Source organism: Mastigoproctus giganteus, chromosome 10 (genome assembly GCF_048544385.1).
Source record: "Mastigoproctus giganteus isolate SK-2022 chromosome 10, ASM4854438v1, whole genome shotgun sequence".
NCBI classification, from domain to species: Eukaryota; Metazoa; Arthropoda; class Arachnida; order Uropygi; family Thelyphonidae; genus Mastigoproctus; species Mastigoproctus giganteus.
This window is the reverse complement of record NC_143584.1, coordinates 159,089,455-159,103,499: the sequence shown is the minus strand read 5'-3', so window position 1 is coordinate 159,103,499 and position 14,045 is coordinate 159,089,455. Positions and strand designations below refer to the sequence as shown.

The 14,045-nt window shown below is 38.3% G+C and overlaps 1 protein-coding gene across 1 annotated transcript in view; it reads right to left on the bottom strand.

The window, feature by feature from the left end:
• Positions 1–14,045, bottom strand: part of lt (vacuolar protein sorting-associated protein light) — a 286,135-nt gene that overhangs the window by 212,588 nt on the left and 59,502 nt on the right. The window contains exon 8 of the mRNA XM_090383057.1: positions 8,526–8,593. Coding sequence (XP_090239183.1) covers positions 8,526–8,593 — 68 coding nt within the window. The remainder of the gene's footprint in view (positions 1–8,525; positions 8,594–14,045) is intronic.

Genomic DNA, 14,045 nt, shown 5'->3' with positions numbered 1-14,045 from the left:
GCTTTCTTTGGGGGATACAAGGACTAATAGATTAACAGTAGCCACTGGCAGAGGCGAAAGTGATTCTTGCACTGCTTCTATTGGATTATGCAACAGCTTGGAAAACAAGGTGCTGGGGATTTCAAAGACTGCTGGGAGTCATTGTGGAAAAAGTAAATACATGGGCTGTGTTAGGGCAGCTAAGAATAAAAGCAGCTGCATGTATACTTGTGTGTACACCAATGCTAGGAGTTTAGTAAATAAATTTGGTGAATTTGACATGCTAGTCAAAATATCAAAGGCAGATATTGTTGGGATATCAGAGATGTGGCGTCACACAGATATCAGGAATGCAGAATTGGAATTTGGGGGGTACAATGTGCACAGAAAGGATAGACAGCATAGGAAGGGAGGAGGGGGGTTATGCTATTAGTTAAGAAACACACAAAATCTAAGGAAGTGCATCCAATTGACATAGATGGACAGTTCGGTCAGTTTGATGTGACATAAGCACTCGGAAAGCAAAAATGAGAGTAGAAGTGTGTTATAGGCCTAATGACTCTGATGAGTATAATGAACAACTGTACAGAGAAACAGTTGGCCAGTAAATCAGATTGTCTTATAATGGAGGATTTTAACTTCCCAGATATTGACTGGAACTTGTGGGTTGGTCATTCACACACTAACAAGGCTTTTGTGAATTAATTGGATGACTGTTTTCTACAGCAGCATGTTCGAGAGGCAGTGCCAGATTAAGGCATGGACCAGCAGGGCCCTCGCCCAAGGTGGAATTCTTTAAGGGGTGCCAAACTTTTACAAATCATGAAAAAAAAAAAAAAAAAAAATATATATATATATATATATATCCTTAGTAAAGGGGTGCCGAAAAATCTTTCTGCCCATGGCACAAAAATACCTTGGTCCAGCACTGTCAAAAGGTAACTAGAGGGAACAGTACTCTTGATCTGATTATCAGCAGTGATAATCAGCTGCTGTAACAAGTATGGAGAAGGGCAACAAGATTAGTGAACGGAACAAATTGTTGCTCTTAAGAAGAAAGGCTTAAGTTCTGAAAATTGCAGCATCTGGAGACTAGGCACCTGCAAGGTCATTTGACTGAGGTGTATAAGGCTTTGAATGGTTTGAGCAAGCTCAATGCTGATGGAATTCTTCCTCTAGCCCAGATTAATCACCTGAGGGGACATAAATTCAGACTGAGGAAAGACAGTTTATAGGATAGATGTGTGGAAATTTGCCTTTAGCCAGCAGGTAGTTGATTGCTGGAACAAACTTCCATCTGTCGTTGTAGAAGTTGACAGCTAGCATAAATTTAAGGTAGAAGTAAACAAACGTTTGGAGTGAATGGATGGGTGAAATGGGAAGAGTTGTGTTTTTGTTTTGGATGATGCTGTATAAGCTTGCTTTTTTGCATCACATGCCTCTACTAATGCTAAATGTGCAAACAAAAAATATCAATATTTATTTTTCGTCCAACTATTGGTTATATGACCATAGAATAAAAAAAAAAAAAAAGAACTTCTAAAAAGTTAAAGATTTCTACACCCTTTGACATGAAAGTGAACAGTAGGTAGGGTTAAGATGGTGTAAAAACTTCCTAAGCTAATCAGCTATAAACAAGAAACAATGATTGTAGTTATTCCTGAAGAATAATAATCCACATTAGAATGTAAATATAATGATGATTTACACATATTTGGCGTGTTATGGCTAATTACAGGTTTATCTGTCTCAAATGGAAAACGTGTAAAATGACACCGTTAATTCGTATTGCTACAACAGTTCCAGGCATGTCTAAGTGATGAACCAACTCTTTGTATATTAAACTCTCATAACAGACGGTATAAATATTTTAGAGCACTGCCTTTCAATTGATATGCCACTAAACCTCAGTGTGTTGTGGCCTGTAATTAGGTATGTTTTAAACTTTTCCCAATTTCTCACAAATAAATTGAAATTAAGAAAGGTAATGTAACACTTTCTTCAGTGAGAATTGAAATTAGCTGGCTGTCGTGAGAGTTTGGGATCTACACTACACTGAAAGGACAGAATTCATGGGATACCTGGTTCCTGGGCAACGTGACACTGTCACTCTTGCTAGTGGACGAACCCACCGCTTGGCATGTATAGAGGTACACTGCATTTATGTAGACAGTAATTTGATGTCAGTATGGATAAACATCACGAGTTAACTGACTTTGAAAGAGGGATGATAGTGGGTGCCCAACGCATGGGTCACTCTATCGCGGAGGTGGTACAGAAATTGCACTATCCTCATTCAACAATATCAAGATTGTATCGGGAATACGCCATTTCCAGAATAACAATCTCATCGTGGGGGAATAAAAGTGGTGGATGAACGTGGCTGTCGACATGTGTCTTGCACTGTTTCAGCCAACCGGAGAACATGTCTCCAAACAGATCTATGAGGTTGGGAAAATTCATGTTGAAAAATTATACTTCACACCAACCAGCAATTGTAATTTTTACTGCAAACTAAAATACATGCAATGGATAAAACTGGTAAAAACAGATGTATTTACAATAAATATGAAATGACGGTAAAATATGACTAAAATGGAAGTTAAAATAATATTAAAATATAATAGTGATAAAAGCGCTAAAAACTGTAGCTTTTGGAGACGACACACTCCTTTCTCAATAGTGTGCTTCTGTTGTACAACAACATCCTTAAATAGCAGGCCCACAGCACTCGTCACATGGTTCCGCAGGTATATATGGTTGGAATTTCCCAGCTGCGTACTAGAACCAGAAATGGCTCGGGAGCGCATCAATAAAAACTGATCATCTCATTCAAGAACGGCAGCTTCAAGGAGGGGATGCATATGGACACCCCTATCCCTGTTGATGGTGTTACCGCTAGCCGCCCCAATGCGCAGGCTCTCAAGCCATTTACGGTCCCAGAACCCATGAGCCCGGTCAGTGATGACCGCAGCTTCAGGGGAGATCTGGTGCTGCTTCTCCCAAAAATGCTCCGCCACAGCAGACTTCGCATAATTTGCCATTCTTATAGCATTCTTGTGCCCACCCAGACGTTCTTTGAGTCGTCGCCCTGTCTCACCAACATAACAAACCCCACAATCCGGGCACTTAATTTCATATACCACCCCACTGATAACATCTTTTGATATGGGATCTTTAACTTGTGATATCACTCCGTCCCGGAAGCTGCACACAGCGTATCTGGCACCCACGGACTGTATGTGCGATGCGTTCAGTAAGGCCTGGATAGTAAGGAATGTATGCAGTGATCACAGGGGCGGGCAACTCACTATGCGTGGACTCTACCCTTCTAATGAATTTATCCAAAATCCTCTGGGGGAGGTTGCACACAGTGATACCGAACCCTGTGGGACTCCACTAATAACATTAGTCCATGAAGAGCAGCACCCATTGATTACCACCCTCTGTCTTCTCCCACTCAACCATCCTTTTATCCATTGTAGCAACTTACCCTTAATACCATTCTGCTCCAATTTGTACAGTAGTCTTCCATGCGTAACAGTGTCAAACGCTTTCCTGAAATCCAAATATATGATATCAAAATTATTTTTTGCATCCAGTTCCTTTGTAACCACATCATAATATCCTATCAAATTTGTCAGACAAGACTTTCCCTTAACAAACCCATGCTGTGTCTGAATTATTGCTGCAGTCTTGTCTAGATGATCCTGCAATGCATCTTTAACCAGTGACTCCATTACTTTACCTGGAACAGAAGTTAAACTAACTGGTCTGTAATTACTTGTGTCACCCTTCGATCCCCCCTTTGAACTGGGGATACATTTGCACATCTCCAGTCTGTGGGAACCTCCCCCTGAGTCCAAGGATGCTCTCATAATTATGGCTAATGGTTTGCTTAGTTGCTTTGCTGCCTCCTTTAATATAACTGGATAGATCCCATTCACCCCAGGTGCTTTTCTTATGTTTAACTTCAACAATTTCTCCTCCACTTTGTTCTCAGTTATTACAAAATCATTAAGCACCCTGCTACAATTTGATAACCTTCTGGCATTTTCAAACCTTAATAACTCCTCATGTGTGAATGTAGATGCAAAATACTCATTCAGTTTGTTTGCTATCTGAGCAGGATCATCAACAGTCGAACCATCGATATCAAGTGGATCAATCAGTTTCATCCCCTTCTTTTTAGAGTTTATATAAGTAAAGAAATCCTTACTGTTTTTCTTAGCATCTTTTGCCAAAGATTTCTCGTAATCTGCCTTCGCCTGCCTAACCTCCTTTGTGACTTGTTTACAGACTAGCTTATATCTGCCATAGGCTTCTGTGTTGCCTGATAATAATTTATATGCATCCCATGCATTTTTCTTCTCTGCCACGAGTCTCATTAGTTCATTTGACAACCATTAAGGCCTAAACCTGAAAAATTTTTCTTAATGGGTATGAAACTTTTCGTAGCTTCCACGTAGAAATTCCATGATTAATTCCTTGAATGCTTCCCACTTAGAATTTGCTGTTGGTAACATCATCAGTTGATTCCACTGTACAGAATTTAAAAACTGTCTGAGACCACTGTACTCACCTTTACAGAAGCAAAAACCCTTTCCTTTACCCCCGATGGTAATTATATCTTTAAGTAAATCCCACATCAGTACACTGTGATCACTGCCACCTAGTGGTTCCTTTATCTGCAAATTCTTAATACACGAATGATCACTGCTGATAACCAGATCAAGAGTATTACCCTCTCTGGTTGCCTCTCGAACATGTTGCTGCAGAAAACAATCATCCAATAAATCCACAAAAGTCTGACTGGTGTGTGAGTGACCAACCCAGAAGTTCCAGTCAATATCTGGGAAGTTAAAATCCCCCATTATAAGACATTCTGATTTACTAGCCAACTCTATTTCTCTATACAATTGTTCACTGTACTCATTAGAGTCATTAAGCCTATAACAACACACTTCTACTCTTATTTTTGCTTTTGCAGTGCTTATGACTGACTGACTCAACCAAACTGACTCAACAGTGCACTGTTCATCTATATCAACTGGATGCACTTCTTTTGATTTTATGTTTTTCTTAATTAACAGTATAACACCTCCTCCCTTCCTATCCTGTCTATCCTTTCTGTACACATTATACTCCCCAAATTCCAATTCTGCATTCCTAATATCTGTGTGACACCACATCTCTGATATCCCAACAATATCCGCCTTTGATGTCTTGACCAACGCTTCAAATTCATTAGATTTATTTACTATACTTCCAGCATTAGTATACATGCAAGTATACCAATGGTAGACTTACTATAATTCTGGCAATGGGATACATGCATGTTGTGCAACTAAAGAGGACAATCCAAACAGAGAGTGAAATTTTTCCTGCAAACAGCTTTCCCCTGCTGCTCATAATTTTATTATTCAAATGGGAGTTATTTATGCAGAGGGTTGACATTCTGAGCAACATTTGTAGTCATCTTAACTGAGGCCCCACACTAAAACTTGAATATATTTTCTTGTATGCGGATTAATATTTACATCAAAACCTTTACATATTTTATGTTCTTATAACCATCCTGTAGACAAAATGGGTAGAACATGGGTTTCTACCCATTTTCTACCCATCTTAACTAATTTATTGTAAGAATTCAGCCCTGATTCTATTTTCAACACTGATGAAAGTGTTTATTTAAGAACAATGCCTCAGCATACTTTATTATTCAAAAAGGAACAGTCAACATCCAGAAAAAACAGTCTTCTTATATGAAATATGACAAGCACAATAAAAAAAAAAAAAGTGCATATGATGGTTAGTGCTTGGAATTTAATTTTCAAACAAACAATCAAAAACTATTTTTGTTAAGCCAGATTTATTCAACCAGGTATTGTAGAAAATACCAAAGAAAATGGCATAGTGCCATTAAAAAAGCATACCAGTAAATCATTTATTACATAAAATTTCAATGAGCAAGTGAAAATTTATGAAAATCTTTCTCACAACAGGTGATCTCTCAAAAAAGGATATAATTGATGGAATTATGCCAATGATCAAAGAAATCAGAAGATCTCTTCAAGTATCAGGAATGCATCAGAACTCAGTGGAGAGGGAAAGTGAAGAAAAATTGTTTTATAGTTTAAAAGAACATACTGAAAATTTAATTGCTAGGAATTTAAAACAATTGAACAGATTTTTCAAGCAACACGGTGTTTTTATAATGTGTTTTTTTTTTTTGTTATTTTTTTTCTATTTCAATAGTGAAATCATCACAGTATATATAATACTGTAGAACAATACTATATTCTGTTTGTTTTTGGGTTACACATTCTGTTCAGCCAAATGAAACTTTTTGGGTTACATTTTCATATTCCATAAGCAGTTTTATTTTGTTTTGAGAGAACAGAATTTCAGTACTCTGAAAATCACACAATAACAAGGACAATTGCTCATTATGACCAAATATCTGATAGTCTAGGAGAAAAAAATGTAATTTTGATTTAGACGCTGATCCTTCAGAATTATGAAGGACAGGTGCAATCCCTCATGTGAAGGAAAGAGAAAATGTTTACTAAAGAAAGTGAATTTTGTAGCCACTAAAATCAGGAAGCTTTCAGTTGACAAATTATAGCCAAATTCAAGTTTGCAAATGCCAAGTTCCTATAGCTGGCCTTTGGAAAGACTGGGAAAATGTAGTATTACCCTCCTGCTGTGTATATTTGAACCCAAAGTAAACTTCCAGCCACATGAAATGTGAATGAGAGGTCACCTAGAGTTGAAGTTTGTTTGTTGTTTGGTTTTTTTTTTTTTTTAGGAGCATTAGCAACCAAGGCCATATTGTTCTGGGGATATGCAGTGGTCATTCCCTGACCTTTCCGCATCCTCTGTATTTGGTGGTCACAGGCTCGAACCCCGGTCTAATCAAGAAGCGTGTGCTATGCACTGCTGCTCCTGCCCACTTGGCTACAGAGGTGCCTAGAGTTGAAGTGTATGGAAAAATTGTAATTGGGACTGCTTTCATTTGGACATTTTTCTAACTATCCCAGAAACACTGACAGTTGGTCTATAAAAGAGGGGTGGTCATTTAATTTGCAGACTGGTGCAAGATCTTAGCTTAATTGTCATCATCTGAATCCTCTGTGGATTTCTCCTTCTCAAAATACTCTCCTTTGAACTTTACACACTTTCGCCACCATTGTACCTACACATTAAATGCTTCTTGCAAGCCATTTTTCGAAAGACTGCAAAGTGCTTCTGTTGTGGCTCTGTGAGCATCATTGTCGGATGCAAAATCCACACCTTTCAGAGCTTCCTTTATACGTGGAAACAGGAAGAAATCACAAGAGGCTAAGTCCAGTGAATAAGGGGTATATGGCAGAACCCCCCATGACAGTGATCACTGGGTGCAAAATATTAGCCTTATGGGGCCTGGCATTGACTTGATGGAGAAACCACTTCACACTGGAAGGTTCTTAACATTTCTCACAAATGGCATGGCAAAGTTTGACTCTGAAAACCTCAGAGTATGCTTCCTTACTCATAATTGTTCCATGAGGCACAAAATGTGTAACAAGAATGCCTTATATGTCAAAAAACACAAGAACCATTTGTCTGTCAGCAGAATGAGAAGCTTGAAATATCTTAGGTCTTGGTGAATCAGAATGCTTCCATTCACTCGACTGTTGTTCTGTCTCTGGATCATAGTGAAAAATCCAAGTTTCATCATATCACTATTTGATTTAAGACGTTTTGCCCCTACGTTTCAAAACAATCAATCATTTTTTTGCACATGTCTACTCTTTGCTGTTTTTGTTCTGGAGTAAAATTGTGTGGAAGCCAGCAGCACAGATTTATGACATTTTCAGGTGATCTTTCACAAAACTGTGAGCACTTCCATATGAAATGGATATTCTAACAGCTAATTCACAAAGTGTAATTTGCCTGTCTTCATCCAAGAGTTCCTGGACTTTTGCAATTTGTTCAGGAGTTGTTGAGGATGAAGGCTGACCAGTGAGTCTATTGCAGATGACTTGGGTCATCTGCAATAGACTCGCGGCCTTCACTAAATCACCTGTGCCATTTAAATATGGCGATCCTACCAAGATACCCATTACCATACACTTCATTCATCTCTTTAACTGTTTCCAATGAATTTTAACTCCACTGGTCACAATAACAAATCCCATATTGCTGTTCAATCTGCATGTACAACATGATGCTTCAAAATGATGATCAGTGATACATGGCTTAAAAACCTCTCTTCATGTAACACTAGCTTGACAAGTATCGGCATGTGCACACAGAGTCTGCTCAGTAGTGATCAGGGAGAGCACCTCTAGTGGAAGTTGTGGAACGTTTGTGCGGTAAACATAAAATTTATTTTATTATATTTTGATCCGTATATGAAGAATTTAACTCTTCTTGCAGTCATAACCCAAATAATAAGAAACCACCTATACTGATAAAGGAAATGAAATGAAAACAGAAAAGTAATGATTCGGTAAAGAAACTCCCATTAAAAAAATAAATAACACAAGGATTATACTCACTTAGAATCATGATCTTTTTTGATCTGAGCAATAGTTTCTCGTGCATCCATGTCATATACTCTTACACTCTGGAAATAGAAAATAACATTTCTAAATATAAAATGTTAACGAAAGTTCAAAAACCACTAACTACAAATACAGCACTTCATTTATTTTAAACCACTATAAGTGGTTTTGTTTTCAACATATTTTAAGCTATTTTTTGTATAAAAAAAAAAAAAAGCCAAATAAAATATCTGTATATTATAAGGCTGCTCGAAAATTGTTGCCGATTTTTTTTTCACAAGTGTGATGCCCCACGTGTAATGTAATAGTACCAGGTGAAAATTTAAATGTTCTTGCCAAACTGTATGTTATTTTATAACATACTGTTTTAATACTGTTTTTTTTTTTCTGATAAAACTGTACATCAGGTGGCAGGGTTATCCTAGTCTGTGAAAATGGGTGATGACACTGTTGTGCATAAGATACACTGGTGTGTTATTAAGTTCCTGAATGCAGAAAACATTATGATCAAGATTCACTGGCATTGGAAGAATATTTATGGAGACATAGCAGCTAATATCACTGCAATTAGGTGGGAGGGCAGGCATGTTGGTGGTAGTAGTATTAGATTGAAGGCCATGCCAAGGTCAGGCTATCCTTGCATTGCAGCAGTGACAGAAAATGATGAGAAAGTGAACACACTGATTTATAAAGGCCAATGCAATAAGATCCAGGAAGTGTATGTGAGAGTGGGAATAGGTTTTGGCACATCGAAAACAATTCTGTACGATATAGGAAACTGTGCCTTCACATTTTCCTATATTGTGCAGATGGATTCCATAAATACTAACACCAGATCACAAGAAGCAGAGAATGTAGGCTTGAGCCATTCTTCTGGAGTGGTATGAAACCATTGGCAATGATTTTCATGAGAGAATCATTAACAAAGAGAAGACTTGGGTACATCGCTTGAAACCAGAGTCAAAACAACAGTCCATGGAGTGGTGACAGAAGGATTCACCAATAAAAAGTTCAAGGTTCAGCCATCTGTCGGAAAGAGTTTTTCATTTTTTTGGGATGAGAGGGGGTTATCCGTGTGGATCTCCTGGGATGGGAACACACAATCAGGTCTGCTTGTTGTATGAACACCACGAAGAAGCTGAAGGCACAAGTTGCAAGAGTGAAGACAGAGAAGAATGGAAAATTTCTCCTTCATCACCAACAATGCCAGACTTCACATCAGCATCCCGATAAAGGAGAGAATTGCCAAATTAAAGTGGACTGTTCATGCATATTCTTCTAACAGTCTTGACTGTGCGGCATCAGCCTTTTACCTGTTTTCTCTCTATGAAAGATGTCCTTTGTGGGGAACACTTTGTGGACATTGTTGCAGTAGCCAAGTAGCTCTTAGAGGTTGACAGCAACATCTATGAAAGGCGGTTGCAAGCTCTGATTCAATGGCAGAGAAAATGTATAAAAAGTGGTGACAAATGTGTGGAAAAAGTAAATATAAGTGCTTAAAGACTTAACATACAGTTTAAATTAGCATAACTGCAGTGGTATCCAAGAAAAAAAAAAAAAGAGAGACGAGACTGGTTTTGGAGAGGTATTGGCCCTTGTAATATTTTTTCATTAGGAAACAGTTATATCCCCATGTTAAATTGCAAAATAACTTCCATATTGACCTTCTACTAGGGTATAAAAAAAATTGCCTAGATGGGTTACACAAACAACATTATTGTGTGACACTGTTATAATGGCTTGTTTGTTATTTGGTTTTTAGGAGAATTAGCAACTAAGGCCGTATTGCTCCGGGATATACGGTAGTCATTCCCTGACCTTTCCGCATCCTCCGTATTTGGTGGTGACGAGCTCGAACCCCGGTCTAATCAAGAAGTGTGTGCTATGCACTGCTGCTCCTTCCCACCTGGCTACAGAGGCGCCGTTATAATGGCCCTTCTTAACCAACAGCAAAGCAAAAGTAACTACTGAAACAGATTTGTCACTAGGAATGCAAAGCTTGTTGAAAGTATTTACAAATTTTAAAACAGCCTTCAAACCAGGTGAAAATTTTGGAGGAAGACAAATGTATGACCTGTGATGAAATAGCCACTGAATCTGGAACACTGAAATCACCTGTTCACCAAATTTTAACTTAGATTTAGAAAAATGAAAGGTTGCTGTCCAATGGGTGCCACATTTGCTGTCAGATGAATGATGGGCAAAGCATAAAGAAACGGCAATGCAGTTACTCGGACATTACTAACAAGAAGATGAAGAGTTTTTAAAATGCATTCATGCCATTGATGGACACATGGACATGTGTCTCCAAATCTGAATTGAAGTCACAGTCAACTCAATGGAGGCAGCCATTTTTGACAACAATGAAAGATGAAACAAATGGTCATCATAGCTTATGAGGGCATTATTGTCACTAATCATGTGCCAATTGGAAGATTAGTAATTGGAGAATACTGTGCAACATTTCTTTCTTCACCAGAAATTATATCAGAAAAATTTGTCAGAAGCGGCCACAGATGTTGGAAGCTGGTGTGCTCATGCTCCTTGACAAGCCAGGCTTCATAGCACAGTCTGTACAACTTGTTTTCACTGATTACAAATGGGAAGCACTACTTTAGCATCCCTTTACAGTCCTCATATGTCCTTGTGATTAAGATCTATTTCTCAAGCTCAAAGAACCATTGGATGGACAAATATTTCTGTCCTGGGAAACAGTGAGTGCAGATGTGAACCAATTCATCAGTCAGCTTAACTACAGCAGATAGCTTAAACAACATTTAAAAATTACCTGAACGTTGGGAAGCAATCATTAAGTGTGAAAGAGACTACACTGAAAATTTTTAATGTAAATTATGTTATAAAATAAATCCATTTTAAATTAACTGCTTTTGTGCGTTACCTTTGAGATAACCATCGTACAATGATATACTTCTTATAACAAAAAGAACTTTTATTCATAGTGCAATAATCATGGCAATAATACTGTATACAAGAGAATAATTTTTAAAGCTTTTCTGCTTATGCAAACCTAGTCGTTTATTTTCCTCTCCTCATGCAAGCCAATATCTACTGACAAGATAATTCCACTATCTGGATGAGCAACTTTTCCAGGAGCTGAATGGAACTTTCTTTATTGCTTAAATATTACTGTTTTCAAAGAGTTAAAATCATGTAGGTTTGCGAAAAATAGTAGAGCTCAAATAATGTAGGTTTGCGATAGATAGTAGAGCTCGAATCATGCAGGCTGGAGACAGATAGTTAAATTTATTATCTATTATAACTACTTAGAATTTGCAAACATAATGTTATAGCATAACACACATAACTTAAACTTGATAGGAGATACAAAATTCACATAACGTAAACTTGGTAGGATATAAGAAATACATACACCGAAAGCTCGATATTGAAATATATATATATATATGCAATAATGTAAACTTCACAGCATAATGGATGCATAGCATTATTATGGCATTATGATATAAGTTTAGTGTAGTATTTTTAATTATATTGAATTTGAACTGCAATCATACCTCAGACCAGAGCAGCAGAGCAAAAGGCTAAACAGTGGGAATGTAGTGGCTCATGGCAGAACTGAAGGGAAGTCGGTTCTCATCTGAATCAACATTATGAAATGTACTGTTTTTTTTTTTTTATGTTTGTGGAGCTATCAGGAATGGGACATGATATGGCCAAGGAGAATGTCTTTGTGTGTGCTCGATGTAGTAGTAGTAGTAGTAGTAGTAGTGGCACTTGATGCAAGAAAGCAAGTGTAGGAGCTTATGCAGCATCAGCCAAAAAAAAAAAAAAAAATCACACCATACCCTCCAATTGCCTGTCCAGTTCCTCCTTAAATTTATTTAACCTATCAACTTCCACAACCACAGATGGAAGTTTGTTCCAGCAATTAACCACCCGCTGGCTAAAGGCAAATTTCCGCACATCTATTCTACATCTATCCTTTCTTAATTTGAACTTATGTCCCCGTAGGTTCGTATTCTGAACAAGTGGGAGGATCCCATCAGAATTCAGCGTGCTCAACCCATTCAAGGCCTTATAGACCTCAATCAGATCACCGCGCAGGTGCCTAGTCTCCAGCCACTGCAATTTGCAGAACTTAAGCCTCTCTTGGTAAGAGGATCCCTTCATTCCCCTCACCAATCGTGTTGCTCTTCTCTGTACACGCTCAAGCAAATCTACATCCTTCCTAAAATGAGGCCTCCAGACCTGTACGCAGTACTCAAGGCGTGGCCTGACCAGTGCCTTATACAGAGGGACAATCACCTCCTTTTCCCTGCTAGCAAAATTCCTATATATCATTGACAAAACCCCATGACCTGCCCTAGCAGCCTGTCTACATTGCTCAGAAAACTTCATATCTGACTGCACAATTACTACCAGGTCTTTTTCATTTTCTACCACTTTAAGTGCAGTACCACACAGTTGGTACGTTTCTCTGGGGTTACTTCTACCCATATGCAGTACTTTGCATTTGTCAAGGTTAAACTTCAGTTGCCACTTCTTAGCCCATCTGCCCAGATTATCTAGATCCTGTTGCAGTAGCACACTGCCATTACTGTCATTAACAACCCTGCCAACCTTCGTGTCATCTGCAAACTTCGACATTAAGCCTGATATACCTTCATCAATATCATTGATAAATATACAAAACAACAGTGGACCCAACACCGAACCCTGTGGGACTCCACTAATAACATTAGTCCACGAAGAGCAGCACCCATTGATTACCACCCTCTGTCTTCTCCCACTTAACCATCCTTTTATCCATTGTAGCAACTTACCCTTAATACCATTCTGCTCCAATTTGTACAGTAGTCTTCCATGCGCAACAGTGTCAAAAGCTTTCCTGAAATCCAAGTATATGATATCAAAATTATTTTTTGCATCCAGTTCCTTTGTGACCACATCATAATAACCAATCAAATTTGTCAGACAAGACTTTCCCTTAACAAACCCATGCTGTGTCTGAATTATTGCTGCAAATTATTGCAGCAAAAATTATTGCTGCACTAGATGATCCTGCAATGCATCTTTAACAAGTAACTCCATTATTTTACCCGGAACAGAAGTTAAACTAACTGGTCTGTAATTATTCGTGTCACCCTTCGAACCTCCTTTGTGAATTGGGGATACATTTGCACATCTCCAGTCCGTGGGAACCTCCCCTGAATCCAAGGATGCTCTCATAATTATGGCTAAGGGTTTGCTTAGTTGCTTTGCCGCCTCCTTTAATATAACTGGATAGATCCCATCCACCCCAGGTGCCTTTCTTATGTTTAACTTCAACAATTTCTCCTCCACTTTGCTCTCAGTTATTACAAAATCATTAAGCACACTGCTACAATTTGATAACCTTCTTCCATTTTCAAACTGTAATGATTCCTCACGTGCGAATGTAGATGCAAAATACTCATTCAGTTTGTTTGCTATCTGAGCAGGATCATCAACAGTCGAACCATCGATGTCAAGTGGACCAATCATATTCAGTCC